The sequence below is a fragment of the Grammomys surdaster genome, unplaced genomic scaffold (genome assembly GCF_004785775.1).
Source record: "Grammomys surdaster isolate TR1022 unplaced genomic scaffold, NIH_TR_1.0 183, whole genome shotgun sequence".
Taxonomy (NCBI): Eukaryota; Metazoa; Chordata; class Mammalia; order Rodentia; family Muridae; genus Grammomys; species Grammomys surdaster.
In genome coordinates this window covers 1,215,983-1,231,345 of record NW_021604628.1, presented here as the reverse complement: position 1 = coordinate 1,231,345, position 15,363 = coordinate 1,215,983, and the positions used below count along the sequence as shown (strand labels likewise).

General features: G+C 44.9%; 1 protein-coding gene across 1 annotated transcript in view; it reads right to left on the bottom strand.

Annotated features, from left to right (window-relative positions):
- Zfand3 (zinc finger AN1-type containing 3) overlaps window positions 1–15,363 on the bottom strand; it is a 202,048-nt gene that overhangs the window by 140,263 nt on the left and 46,422 nt on the right. The window contains exon 2 of the mRNA XM_028767881.1: window positions 5,933–5,973. Coding sequence (XP_028623714.1) covers window positions 5,933–5,973 — 41 coding nt within the window. The remainder of the gene's footprint in view (window positions 1–5,932; window positions 5,974–15,363) is intronic.

The window sequence follows — 15,363 nt, the reverse complement described above, 5'->3', positions numbered from 1 at the left end:
TACTGGCCAAAGCTATCTTATGCCTAGGACTCCTAAAAATCAAATGCAAGCAGCCCTGCACAGGACAAGGAAGACAGAGACCTGCAGACCAGCATGGCACCCACAAGCCTCACTCCGGTGCACAGTGGGGGGGGGCTGGGGGCTACAGACACCAACTCGCCATCACGCCGTGCAGCACTGATGGAGAATGTCACTCAGGCCCACCAGCTGCATGGCGGGAGCTGGAGCCACCACAATGGATGTGTACGAATGCAGTGGTCAGATGGGAGAGGAGAGAAACGGAGCAGCTTCAGCATTAAGAAGACAGATGGGACTGAGACTGGAGGGTTGTATATGGCCAGCCCCACCACCTGGGTCATGGTGAAGTCCCAGCCCAGGCTGCCACTGAGGGCCATGGCTACACAACATGGCTACACAACAACGGGAATCAGTGTCCGTGCTCATGGCTCACGTTACCACGAGAGAATACGAGGACGTCCCTGGTCCAGCAGCCACTGGAGACAACAAGAATATCCAGAAGCTGTGCATAACTGGCCCATCCCTCACTGGCTGAGGAGCGCTGGAGAACTTGCCTATCTCTCACCAGCAGCAAGACAAATCCTGTACCTCACTCGGGCACAGCCGTGGAGCTGGCCTTGATGGCAAGGGTGTGGGTGAGGGTCCTGAGGGCGTGACCCCACCACTCATCTGCCATGAGGCTGCATGGGCACAGAGGTGATGTCCACCACCTCCAGCGGTCGGGAAAGCTGCCCACGGGGTCACGAGCGCCGATGGGCTAGTCCTGCCCCTCATGGGCTGCTCTTACACTTGGGAGAGCAGGCCTTGCTCCTTACCTTAGCAGCACAGCAGAGCTGACCCCAGTAGCAGGGAGAAGGTGAGCTAGTCCCAAGGATAAGAAGAGCAAGAGGTCACTTGGGTGAGGGAGTGAGTCCCTCACTAGCTGCAGCACTGGGAAGAGGAGGCCCTGCACCTTGTCTGGGCAGCACAATAGTGTTGGCACTGGTTAAGGGGCACAAACGAGCCAAGGACAAGAGGCCCCCCAAGAGGCACCAGAGCTGGCCCTGGCACTCCTCTGCCCTGAGGTGGCCTTGGATGGGGAATGCCCTCCACCCCCTCACCCCTTACCACCTGAGGCACTTGAAAGAGCTGACCTAGGGGGTCATGAGAGTGGACAAGCTGGCCCTGCCACTCACTGGATACAGCACTCAAAAGAGCAGGCCCTGTACCTTGCCTGGACAGCACAGTAGAGCTGGTCCTGGTCAAGGAGGCACAGGAGATCCAGCCTCAAGGGTGAGCACACAAGTGAGAGTCCAGTCTTCTGTCATGAGGTGGCATGGGTGCGGGGGTGATAGCTCCTCGTAACCCCCACCACCTGCGTCAGTCTGCAGAGCTGGCCTGCTGCAACACTCAAGAGTCCTGCACCTCATCTGGGCACACGGTAGCACTGGCCCTGGGAGGAGATGTAGGTGAGCCAGCTCTCTTATGGTGAGGTGGCATGGCTGTGGGGATGAAGCCCTCCTCCTCAGCACCCCCTGCCACCTGCAGTAGCTGAGAAATCTGCCACTAAGGTCAGGAGAGCAGGAGAGTTAGCCCTGTTCCTCACTGGCTGTAGCAAGCAGAACAGGCTCTGCACCTCATCACCTAAGAAACACAGTGGGGCTGGCCCTGATGCCAAAGGCACAGATGAGCTAGTCCAAAGATGTGAGAACAGGAGAGCTGGGCCAGTCCCTCAGAGGCTGCAGCACTTGAGAAAGTGGTCCCCACACCTTGACTGAGGAACACATGAACCTGTCCCTAAGGGAATGAGAGCAAGAGACTCTGCCTTTTGCTGATGGACAGCACTGAGTGGCCTAGCCAGAGCAGTGCTGGAGAGCTCACCCTCGAGCTGCAGATAAGGGAGAGCCGGAGGGCTGACGAGCTCAGGTCCAGATCCAGGGCTTATAAATGGCCCACCCCAAAATCAGTGTCATCTGTGAACTGTCAGGATACTTGAAGCAGCCAGTCCTGCTGTTCCAAAGCTGCAAGGCAACAACAGTAACTAGGAAAAGTCCCCGTGAGGATCCAATACGGATGGTGTACAGAAGCCAGACATCCCAAACCAGACCAACAACTCACCGCAAGGAGCACTGCAACGTTCAAGTGAGGATGTGCAGACAGAGGGATGTACTGAGGGACACACCGGGAGTCACCACAGCTTCCATGGTGAGATGTTTCTATACTTTGTTGTTGTGTGTTTTATTTTGGAGGGAAAGATGCAAGGGCAAAGGGCAGATATGAGGAGATGGAAGATGACTGGGACTGGGGTGGGTGTATGATGTGAAACTCACAATCAATAAAAAGTTTCAAAGAAGAAAGAAAATTACTGAAAATTTCATATACACATATATATACATATATATATATACATATACATATACATATATATATATGAAGAGCCAAAGATCAACTGGTGTTATGATAGACTAAGCAAAGATTATGCTTGTCTTCCAATATGCATCTGCCCTAAGAGGAATCTGCACACAAATCTTTAGTGTGGGGAATAAAATCATCTACAAACTCCCAGATGCACCAGATTCTCCATCCACTACTAGAGCACGGGTTTGAGGGTTTGTGGGTGAATGAATCATCTCAGCCAAGCCTTTAAGAACTTCTCTCTCTGCTTAGGGTCATCCTATTTTAGGAGGTCAGCAGAGTCATCCTGTGAAGGCAGAGGGATCACAAGCTCCATGCTGGTCTTGGCTATGGAGTGAGTTCAAGGTCAACTTGAGCTATGCATCAAGAACCTATCAGAAAAGAAAACAAGAAGAAAGGAGGAGAGAGAAGAGAGGAGAGAGGAGTCAGCACAGAAGGGGAAGAAATCTAAGGTGACACTGAACACTGGGGATCATGCGTTTACCATCTAGAAGAGGACAGCCCCCGCACTAGCATCCAGCTTTCCTTGCCCAAAAGTTACAACTGGAACAAGACTGCAAACTTTTGCTTTCTCACTTCTCTTAATTTACACACACACACACACACACACACATTTTGCTTTTTTTTTAATGTGTGTGGTATTTTGCCTGTATATATGCGTGGGCACACTTGAGTGCCCCTTGTAGGCCAGAAGAGGACATTGAACCCCTGGAACTACAATTACAGTTTGGAGCTGCCAGGCTAGGACCAAATGCAGGTCCTCTCCAAGAACAGTCAGTGCTCTTAACCTCAGAGCAATCTCTCCAACCCTACACAAACTTGCTTTTCTTTTCTTTTCTTTTCTTTTCTTTTAAAAAAAAAAAAAAAGTTTTTAAAAGAAAGGTTTTGCTATCTTTAAAACTGGGTTACCAGCATATAAGAGTCATTCTTAATAAAAGACGATCTCCATCTTTTAAAGTGTATAGCTCACCTTCTTTGTTCTGTTATGAGACAAGGTTTCTCCATGTGGCTCTGGCTGTCCAGAAACTTGCTGTATAGCCCAGACTGGCTAACTCATAGACATCTGCCTGCCTGGGACCAAAGGCATTCACCACCACTTGTGGCTTTTAACGACCATTTAAAATAAAGAGTAGCTGTGGCCAAAGCAGGCCTCGTGTTGTTTTGTACACACCTCACCTCAATAATGTATTTGCTACGATCTTCTATCTTCATAACCAAACAATACACAAATGCATTTTTTAAAGTTAATGATATTTTACTTTTTAAAGAACACCACTGCTGCATGCACAGGCAGGATCCAGCATCCCATGTGCTTGCTGTGAGACAGCAGACGTAGTTAGTGGAGGAAGAAGGAAGATAGCCTTACAAACTTGAAAATAATCTGTTTTGTTTTGCTTTTAAGGAGAGTTTCATGCACTCAGCCTTGGGAGGCCGTCAAGGATGACTATGAGTTTCTGATTCCCCTGTCCCACATCCCACGTGCTAGCATGCACCACCATGTCCAGTTTATCTGGTTTACTGGGGGTTGAACCTAGTGTTTCATGTACACTAAACAGGCTCTATCAGCTGAGCTACACCCCTGGCCCTTTCCTCAGAATTTTTTTAAAGGAAACTTAAGAGAAGGATGGACATAGAAGAGCAGCAACAAAAACTATAACCAAAGTAAAACTGTAACAAATTTAACAACAGGAAGTCCACAACTGACTGTTGATAACTTTTTAAACATTATATCCATCCAGTAACTTGAGACAGTTCTTCCTAAGTATTTTACTTGATCCACCTTATTCAAAGGTATCTGGCCTTCTCAAGGGAAGATCACTACAGATTCTAATAGTGATCACTCTGAGGACATAGCTACAATCTACTGTAAACTGTGACACTACACTCCTTTGTCCTACTGGAGTGTTCACTCACAGAATACAGTGCCCACAGAACCTGGTATAATGTGCTGAAAACTGGACAAAGCTCAAACCTAACAATGCTGCATTTCTTTAATAATCTTCAAGTATTTGACAAATTGTTAACTCTGGATAGATGCAAACTGACAGTTTTCCTACCCCTACATACATGCACACACAATTCCCACCTATCCTCTAGGTGTGAATATCAAGGTTTAAAGCTTGCAGGATGATGGTCTCTTTGTCCAAATAGCATAAAGAATCCAAGATAAAACTTAACAATATAAAAGCCCTATGATTGGACTAAGCTCCTCCTGACTGTAACAGACACACTCCAATATAAAGACTTAGACACAGCCTTCTAAGTAAAGTTTGCATCCTTAGAATTACCCCATACACAACCCCCACCCTTGACTTTGCCTGTCAAATCTGACAACTACCAAAAAAATGCACTGTTCCAGTCAATACTCAAAGGCATGTCCTAATCACTCTCAGAGCATTTACTAAAATGAACTGAGAATTACCAATTTTTCTGTCCCTTTTGATATATATATATTCCAAGTGTCTTTCTCAATAACCTGAAAACCACGTTTCAAGTGTAATTACCAAGTCTATCTCCCAGATTCTGTAGGAAACCCAGAAACCTATCTTTGTTCACCACCAGCTCATACACAGAGTTGGTATATCAGCATATGTTAGCTTTGTTAATTTTTAACTTTATAATCTACTTCATCTCTGCATCTCTACAGAACCTCTGCTTTGTCAACCGTCCCCACACTCTTGACCTCTTCCTTTAAAGGTGCCACCAGCACTGTGCGTTCTGTACTTGGCTCAGTGTATGTTATACATACTGTCTATTCCAACAGCGAATCACTAAAAGTCTGTAACACTCTATTTAACATCCAGTTTTCCTTACCTTTGATAAATTAAATTAAAACAAGGAACTAAACATATCTAATCAGTAAGGTGAACTGAAGCATAGAAGATCACTGGCTATAAACTTGTTTCTAAACAAATTGAGGATTTTATGTTCCGGAAGAAGTCATAATTCAAGGAGTCAGTCAGTATGTGGGATGGCCAAAGTCCTGGGCAAGCACCATGTCCCAACCCTATGTTTACAAATGATGGCTCTAAAGTCCAAAAAGATGAAGTGACTTACCCCAGATGATTCAAGGAGGGATCTGATTAGAAGGTACTAAACTCAGCATGACTCGTTTCCTGACTCCAACATGAAAATAGTCTTCCTGTGGCATTCTCATTGGTAAAGCAACATTTACTATTAATCATTTAAATCAAGATCAGAGATTAATATACATGACCCTACTAAACCAGACACGGTTTTTATAATTCCTCCAGACCCCAAGAGTTTAGCAAATCGGACTTGATGCAAGTACACATGAAATTCCATTTCCCTCTGAGAGCTGAGTTCAGCAATCTTAGGCAAATACATGAAGCAAGCGCCCAGTGCAGAGAATCTGCCTTCACGCACACAGATAACAAAGCCCCATGCAAAATCCAAAGGAGAGCCAAGGAATTTAATCTTAAAATAACCAAAAATAAATAAATAAATAAATTGTTCAGGGGGAAAAACAGAAAACACCCAAACCCTTTTCTGCACTTACCAGCAAAGCATTTGGAACAGAGATTCATAGTCTTGCTGGACCTGGGGCAAAAAAAAAAGAAAAAAAGAAAAAAAAAGAAAAGAAAGAAAAGAAAGAAAGAAGAGCTAAAAATTCTGTATCACTCTAATCAAAACAAAAAATTAAATGCAAGCGAAGAATTTGCTGGCCAGACAACTGATCTAATAAGCTAAGAACAAGTCTGGCCAGCTGTCTGTCTATCCCACCCCCAACAAAACAAAAGCAAACAAAACTAAAGTAAGTTGCATGGTTTTTTGTTTTTTTTGTTTGTTTGTTTTGTTTTGTTTACCTTTGCATGAGCCAATGTTTTGTTTTTCTTTGCTGCAGTTAACAGCTGGGGAACAGTAAGTTCAGGAGTGCTGCAGCGGCCCAGGTGGCACACAGCCACTCTGGGAAGAGCAGAGATGCCTGCACAAGGGTTTACCCTTTCCCCACATTCTTGGACATTAGCTTTCCCCATTACTGCAGCTCTTCCTCCTTCCTCTCAGTCTAGCTGTATCTCACATGCTGGTCATATTATGACTTTTGTTATTTAAAATTCTTCTTCAGCTGCTCTAAATCAAATTATTTTTTCATTACTTTCATCTGTTAATAACAGCTGTAACTCACTGCCTTGGATGGACATTTAACATACATTATCTTACTAATCGTTCCAGGCTCCCTAACACGGGCATTACCATATCCCTTATCTCACTTTTTTAAAAATTCATGTTTTGTGTCTTTATAACCAGGAAACCCTCAACCACGGGGTACGAATATGACTATTAAGGAAACGTTGCCCCATCTCCTCCGAGGTATTCTTAAACAGCCTAGCCTAGCTCTCCCCCCCATTTGACCTGGAAACAGCTTTCCCAAGATCCACACCTAGACAGCTGCAGGGATTCCTTATCTGACCGTCTGAGCAAAACTCTGCCGCCAGCCTCCTCCTCCACAGTACAGCACTGGCAGCACACAGCCAGCCAGGGGCTACAAAGTCCCACCTATCAGCCAGATGTGGCTCTGTGCTTCTCACTCACCACATTCCAAGCCAGCTTATCCTTAGAGCTCCTTCCAAAGACCTCCAAGAATGCTCTCCACTGGGCAAGCTGGCCTATCTTCCGCTTCATTCCTAGGCAACTTCCCTCCCAACTCCTAAGCCTTTGGCCAGAGTTGCCTGGACAGACAGGACAAACCAACTGTCTTCAGTCCTTTTACTAACTTTACAGTTTAGGCCTTGGATCTTTTTTTTTTTTTTTTGATCTTAACGTGGTGATGCATACAATCATCTCACCACTTGGAAAAAGGAGGTTGATCACAATTTTGATGACAACCTGCTACACAGCAAGATTTTGTCCTATCACAACAGCAACCACAACTTAAAAAGAGGGGGTGGGGGTCTCCCACAGGAAGTATTTAATATCTATGCCAAAGACAGTAAACAAATGATTCTCATCTAACTCCAAAGTCTCCAAAGTCTTTTCAGCACAAAAAATAAGGGCTCCTGCTCTCCACAAAAGCTGAAGGAGACACACCAACACCAGCCCAGCACACCATCAGTTCAAAACAACGAACCCACAACTAGAGATCTGGTCTATGAAGGTCAAGTCAGCTGTCTGATCAAGTACAGCAAAGGCCGGCCCCCACCCCCACACAGCTAGACCACTAGCCATCCCTGTCAACAGAGACCAAAGCGTTCTTCTGTTAACCTTAGCTCCTCCCAAAGAAGCAGGTCCCTGCCTGGTGTTTGTTCTCTCTCCTTCAGGATCCAAAGAGCCACCTGCCCCAGGTGCCCATGTTCCCAGGGGAGCCGTGGGAAGCCTGCAGAGAGCTGGCAGCAACACAGCTCCATGTACACCAATGTGAAAATCTTATTTCACAAAACTGATGAGGAAAAAAACTGGGGTGGGGTGGACAAAATAGCTCTGTTCCCTTCTGTGTCCTTGATCTCTCTTCAGATAGTTTATTCAACGTGCCAACTCAGAACTCTCGCTGACCCTCTTGGCCACCTTTATAAATGGCAACACTTCTTCGCAGCTGCTCAAATCCAAATCTCTGGTGGTGCTTTAACTCCCGTCCTTCCTGCTGCTTCCTGGACTATACTCTGCAAGGCCACCGGCTCCACTTGCAACTGTCCTGGTTTTAGAACTCTGTCCCTCAGCCCCTCTGGCCACCACAAATTCTTGCCACCATAAGTGATCTGTCTGTCATTGCATCCTGCCTCCTTACAATGATTTTCCAGGCAGCAACTAGGGCCATCTTTTTAAAACAAGTAGGTTAGGTTAGTTTTCTTAACGTCACCCAACCATCTGCCATTAGTAAGCATCAGCTCCTGTTGACAGCCTTGTCCTGTGGTCTGGCTCCGCCGACCTCCTTTCTTGCTAGTTTCACCTCGACTCACCATACTATGACCACACTGGCCTTTCTTCTGCTCCCAGAATGTGTCTTTCCCAAGCTGTTCCCTGTGTCACAAAGCACTCTGAAACGGTCAGTCACTCCCACCCTATCTAGTTCAGACCTCTCAGTAGTTTTGCAGTAACTACTTCAGTTTCATTTCTTCTCTCTCACAACATATCAAAGTATATCTCAGCACTTGTCTTTTGCCTTTGTTTGTTTGTTTGTTTGTTTGTTTGTTTGTTTGTTTTGAGACAGGGGAGCATGAAGCCCAGGCTGGCCTCAAACTTGCTATGTAACTGAAGATGACCTTAAAGTCCTGATCATCCTTCTAACTTCCCAAATCATTTAATTACAGCCTTAATGTTCCCTCATCTGGCTTGTTGCTGATCTTTTACCATTAGGAAGCTAATTACCATAAGAGTAACAATCCTCTTGGTCACTTTGTTTGTTTTGTATTTTATTTCATGTGTATGTATGCCACACATCTGCCAAGGCAGGATTGTGGAGGTCAAAAAACAATTTACAGGAGTAAATTTGTAACAAGACAAAGGTTTAAAGCCAAGTTGGTTAACACTGATACTGTTTTGATAAAATTGTTTAATGTTCTTCACAGGTTTTACAAATGCAAAATAATTCTTTATACAAAATTGATGAAGGGAGCAAATATGTAAATAAAAACTAAAGACAGCTTATAACTCTACCTTATATGTCACTCTGCTAACATAGAATGCACCTGCTTCTTTTGGAGGGAGAGGTATAACTCGGAATTTAGTGCATGTAACACTAAGTCATGTGATAGGCTCATACCATGGGTCCGTACTTTCAAATATAACAAATACTTCATTAAAAAGTCCATCAAAATTCATATTTTCACTCTCCATGTATACTTACTATTTCTGGCTCACCTCTCTTGCTGCTCTGTGATGCTGTCCTAGGCCAGCAACATTCCACACCCCCAATCCACTGTACTTCCACACTGCTAGTGCATGCACTGTCTTTATCCCAGCTACTTTTCTATTATAAATACTGCCACAGTGGACAGTTTTAGACATAAATCTGATAAGGAATCTGTGTCTGAATGATTTTTCTTTAAAATTGTTTCTGAGAATATACTAAATAAAAAGTGTGCATTTGGTTCATACTGTAAAATTTCTTTCTGGATAAGGTTTGCATAATTCTTTCAATATATTCTTACCAATACTGAGTATTCTTATTATCTTTGCTTTATGGAAAAATTATTATCTTTTTAATGATGTGTTTTCCTCTAGCTACAAACAAATACAATTTTAATGATATTAATTTGAAATGGATTTTTGAGATTAGTTTTTTTTTTTTGAACATTAATTTTTCAACAACGGGGGAAAAAAAATCTCAAAATGAAGGTAAAACTGCTCTCTGGTTCTGTCAGGCCCCAGCCCAACTCCAACCCTCACCTCCACCAACACCAGAGTGGGGAAAGTACCACGATTCAATGGAACCCGGGCAGGTGAACGAGTTGATTACTGGTCATGTGAACTTCAAAATTAGACAATAGGGTGTTGTTGCTTCTTATGTTCATGATGTCTATGTGGGAGCAGGGGTTCCGTGCATGTGCGACATGTGTGTTTACATGTGTGTGCTATGTCCATGCGGGTGGGTATATGTACATGTGTGTGCTATGTCCATGTGGGTGGGTAAATGTGCACATGTGGCATGCAGATGCCAGAGGCTGCTGATGTCTATGTTCCTCAGTCACTCTGCCTGCATTCACTGAGGTAGGGTAATGCCAGAGGCTGCTGGTGTCTATGTTCCTCGGTCACTCTGCCTGCATTTACTGAGGTAGGGTAAATCTGCTCTCTGGTTCTCAGTTCAGTACTGAGAGCACTGAACCTGGTGCTGGATGACACACCTAGTCTAGCTACTCTTGCCCCAGGATTTCTGTACCTGCCTCCTGAGAGCTAGACTTTCAGGCAAGCTGCCCAGCTTTTCTGTGGTTTCTGGGAACCTAAACTCCAGTCTACAAGCTTGCATGGGCGGCATTTACCCACTCAGCCATCTCCCCAGGCCCACGTGACAGGTTTAAGAGAAGAGCGTCCATATAAAGACAGAGGTGATGGTACACATCTCACACATGCGTAACTCCAGCACCGAGGGTGAAGGGGAGACAGAGTCCAGAGGCTCTAGCTAAACCAATGCGCTCCAAGCTCACTAGGAGACCCTATCTCAAAAGTCAGGGTGGAGGATATGGAGAATTGTAGTTCTCACACAGAACCTGAGTCCAGCTCCCAGCACCCAGATCTCAGTATCCAACACCCTCTGCTGACCACAGGCACCAAACACATACAAGGTACAAATACAGGCAAACACTCACGCACATAAAAATAAATCCTAAACAAATAAGTAAGTAAGTAAGGTGGGGAACGGTGAAGACATCCAGTATCGGCGTCGGCCTCGGTACACTCATGAGCTCAGCCTCCGCACACCGCGCACATGTGCAGACACGCTGGCCGTGGAGCTTGAGGAGGTGGCCACGCAGTCTCCACTCGAGCACACCAAGCCGACTGGGTGCACTGGCACCCAAGAGCACTGTTCCTCGAGGAGACCCTGTGGCACTCGGTGGCCACCCAGCAGTGAGGGCATTTACTGGCAGTGTTAAAGGAAGACAGAGAAAGAAACCTGAGAGATTACTTCAAAGGTAGGACAAGACTGGAAAACAAAGTGAGAAAAGAAAGGAAAAAAGTGTCGCTGTCACAATTTCTGGTCATCACCATCAGCTCTGAAAAGATTTCGCTTAGAAATATCACACTATCTTTGTAGCTATTTATTCAAAACAGGATTTCTTGTGTAGGCCTGGGTCTCCTGAACTCCCTCTATAGACCAGGCTGGCCTTGAACTCAGAAATCCCCCCTCTCTGCCTCGCAAGTGCCAGAATCAAAGGCATGCACCACCACGCACAACTTAGAAATATCAAGCTATTTGTTAACAGGCCTAACTGCGCAGTGAAAGGGCCTTTCTCAACAAGATGTGCAGTCCACTGGATCACAAGGAACTCCCAGCAGTTATGGAAACATTTTGAGTTATGACAGAAACTTAGAGGTTGAAGTTTGACCATGGTAGAAACTGTAGTAACAGGGAGACTGTCACGGAGGTGATGGGCCAGAGGCAGTTACAGTGAAGGTGGTGACTGACACCTGCAGCTATAGTCCTGGTTAAAACAGGACTGGAGGCCAATGTGGAGAACATGGCATAAATAGCAAGGTGGGGGACAAGAGGATATGGAAGTACCGGTACGCAGTGGACTGGATTTTAGAAATCAAAATGAGCAACAGCAACAGAACTATGAAGTAGGAGAGGGGCAGTTCTGTTAAAAGTGATAGTTCCTGTAGTAGGGACAGTAAGAAAGCACTCTGGTTCTTAGGACAGAACAGGGAGAGCTGTCGGCAAAGCAGCAGACTACTTTACAACAGTCTCTGTCTGGGGAAACTGTTACAGAAATGATAACTAGTAAGAAGAACCTTCCAGGCTGAGTCCACATAGCTATAGATTATTACAGGAAAGTATCAACTTGATGGCCCTCTTCACCGTTTGTCTGTTGTCGCTCTGTCTTTGGCTTTTCCGTTAGCTACAGTGGTTATACATCTCTGTAAACTGTGCCATCAATGGCAGGACAGAAGCACTAATGCTTAAACAAAGACTTCAAAGTTGGGCGTCGTAGCACATATTTAACCCCAGCACTTGGAAGGCACAATCAACCCACAAAAATAGATAATTCATTGTTGGGAAATTAGAATAACGTTTTCTAGTTAGCCTGAAGACTAGAACTCTCTAATTTATGCACACATGCCAATGCTAAGCCCTCCCCAAAACTGTCAGTGTAAATACAGTAAAAGTCATCTCGTCCCCCATGCACTTCCTCAGCGGCTCCTCTTCGTCCTCACAGTCGCCTATAAAGGGCAACTCTAGTAGAACAAGTGAAGAGTAAACATGGCAAGCTCTTCCAGAACTCCAGTAGTAACTTCTCTAGGCGAGAAATGACTCTCAAACCAAAAATATCTAGATTCTACAAAGAGACTTAATCCTGGTTTTGTTTCTGTTTGGTCTGGTTCAGCTTCGGTTTGATTTCTTGTAACAAAACTTACAGTACAGTGCAAGCTGGCCTCAGATTTGTGGCACTCCTCCTGCCTCTCAGCCTCAGAAGTGCTGCCAGGAAGCAATGCAACAGGAGATGAAAACAGAGAAGAGGAGGAGGAAGGAAGACAGGAAGAGGAAAGGCCTGGTGGAACGGGCTCACTCGAAATATAATTTCAGTTACCTCAGACATGAGTTTAGATGACTAAAGACTAAATAAAAAATAAAATTAAGTCTATTACTAAACTGCCTGCCATCTAAACCAGCACAGTCACTGTCAGGCTGAACCTCTGCTACAGCAGACAAGAAGCAGGGACAGCTCCACTAACTCACCAGTCCAGCTCACTCAGGCACAGGAGAACCAAGCCAGGTGAATGTGCCGCCGCATGCTAACCGCATGCTAACTGGGGGGGGACAGAGGCAGCTCTCAACAGCTGGCCAGCGCTGGAACTGCTAGGCATCAGTCTAAGTCATTCAGATGATCGCTGCAAAGTTTTCTTTTAAAGGAACATCGCAGAGGAAATGACACATTTGCTAACATGGGGATTAGTTCTAAACTGCAGCAATGCTAATCCTGCTCATTTTAAAAACATTTTCAAATTAAGCACAGTAAGATGACTATGAGATAAATCATGAAAATTCTAGAAAGATGATGCACGGCAAAGCAAATGATCAAGAGTGACAGAGCAGCCAATGAGACGGGTGGAAACATGTTCTAACCCCATCACTATGAAGCTGACACTCTAAACACTTAGAGAGCATCAACAGCAAAAGAAACCTGACAGAAAACTGGAGGAAGGGCTAGAGGAAATTTCTCACTGTGGCCATCAGGCAGAAAAGCATGGAGGCACATACCTCTAATCCCAGCACTGGAAAAGCAGACACAGAAGGAGCTCTCCATCTTAGAGGCCAGCCATGTCTATATAGCCTTGTCCCAAAAACAGAAATAAAAATTTAAAAATGGCCAGTAGGTAGAATAAAAAAACTTAAGTAACAGGCTAATAATACAACTCCATCCCCTCACGCCTCCTAGATGACTACTGCTGAACAGGCAACAGATGACAGTGGGAAAGGAAGTGGACCCCTGGACACTTGGTGGGAATCTCAATCAGAACAGCCAACGGTGGAAACAATGGGCATGTGTGAAGGGATACAGCTGTTAATAACTTTGCTGTGGCCATGTTACAATATATTATCAAAACATCAAGTCATAAATTTGTCAAATTAATCCACTTCTGATAATTTAAAATTTTATTTTTAAAATGAAGAAAGAGTATCTTCAGATTGCTTCACACATTATCTTTGGTCTCCTCTCCTAACAGGAGCCAAAACTGAATGTAATGCGCAGGCACCTGCGTCCCGTCACCAGCGTGGTTAACTGAGCTCACATTTTAAGCTGGAATGTATGTAAGCATCTATAGTTACTACTGACGCTTACTACTATACTCCTCATTTGTAGGGGAGGTGCTCACGGCACTCCCAGGGTGCGTTGTCCTCTGTGGAGGCTGAACTGCAAGTGGAAGGGACAGGTACGGCTTGGCTGTGGGTTGAAGCCCAGCCACAGCCACCATGTTCCTTCTGTGCTAACGACACAAGCAGTGAAGAGGCATGCACATGTCCTGTGTAAAAGTGAGCATGTGGCTCTCAAGTCGGGTGACAGACAGGTCCAGGAAAGGTCTGAGGCTGCACAGAAAGACAGACACAAAGATCACGTACATTCACATTCATCCTAAGGCAGCCAGGTTACAGTTAGGAGTCCATGTGCTAACACAGGTTTCAATCACCTATCAGTGTCACCACGAACTTGAATGAGAGACTTCTGCCATGCCTTTCCCATACTGGCGCACACCAATCCACTACAGACCACAAGGGCAAAGTGAATAACCCCATATTAATTACAAACATCATTGACAGAACACATCCTCACTTTACAGGCTTAGCTGCAACACTCCAAGATTCTACACATAGTTAATCAGCACTGCGCTGTGCCGTTTCAGAGATGCAGACAAACAGGCAACTTCGTCACAGCGTTAAAAACAAACTACAAACCAAAATGGGAAAACCAAGTTGGTCTGTCATTAATTGATCATTAAGTGAGAGATTATTTACTATCAAGAAAGTTGAATTTTCTGAGTGGGTTCTATGGATTTCTCTCCCATTTGCTGAATGTGATATTGTATTCAAAAGCAACCTCTGAAACAGATCCCCTCCACACTTCCCTATCCAGAGGCACAGGAACTCCTCCCTGAACACAAGGGACAGAAAGAACAGCAAGTCTAGCAGTTATCATGCGCTGTGGCTGATGCTCGTGCTCTCAAAACTATAGCCCTGCCGCGTCTGTGCTCTAATGTGACCTCTGCATTCGAGAGAGGAGACAAGACGGAGGCCACTTGTCTAACCATCTTCCCTTTCTCCCACCCTCTTTCTCTCTAGAACCTGAAGAGGCTTCTTAAGGTAAAGAAAATTCCTTCTCTAATTTTTATTCCCAAAGTCCTCGAGATTACATACTCTAGAAAGAAATGTTTCCTCTCTCAAAATGTTAGAGTCCCTAACAACCAGCCACATCCTACCCCACACCTATCTTCCTCTGAAACACAGTTTTTGTCAGCTAACTTTCTATTCCAGATATATGCATATATCTACAATTTCTGCCTGGACTCTCAACCGGTCTATAAAACATCCAGCAGTTTATTTTCTGATCTTAACCTAACTTCCATGGCTTTGGCCCTAAGTTTCAAAGTAGCTTCATACACACTTGCATTCTTGGAGCACATTTATCAAGAAATCTAAGGTAAAGCATTCAGTATCTTTTCAAGTACGCAGTTTAGGAAGCAATCCTGAAACTGTGCTTATTCTTCTAGTAGTGAGAACCAACTGCAGGACTTGCTTCTCTCCCTCCTCCCACTATGTGGGTTCTTCTCTCCCTCCTCCCA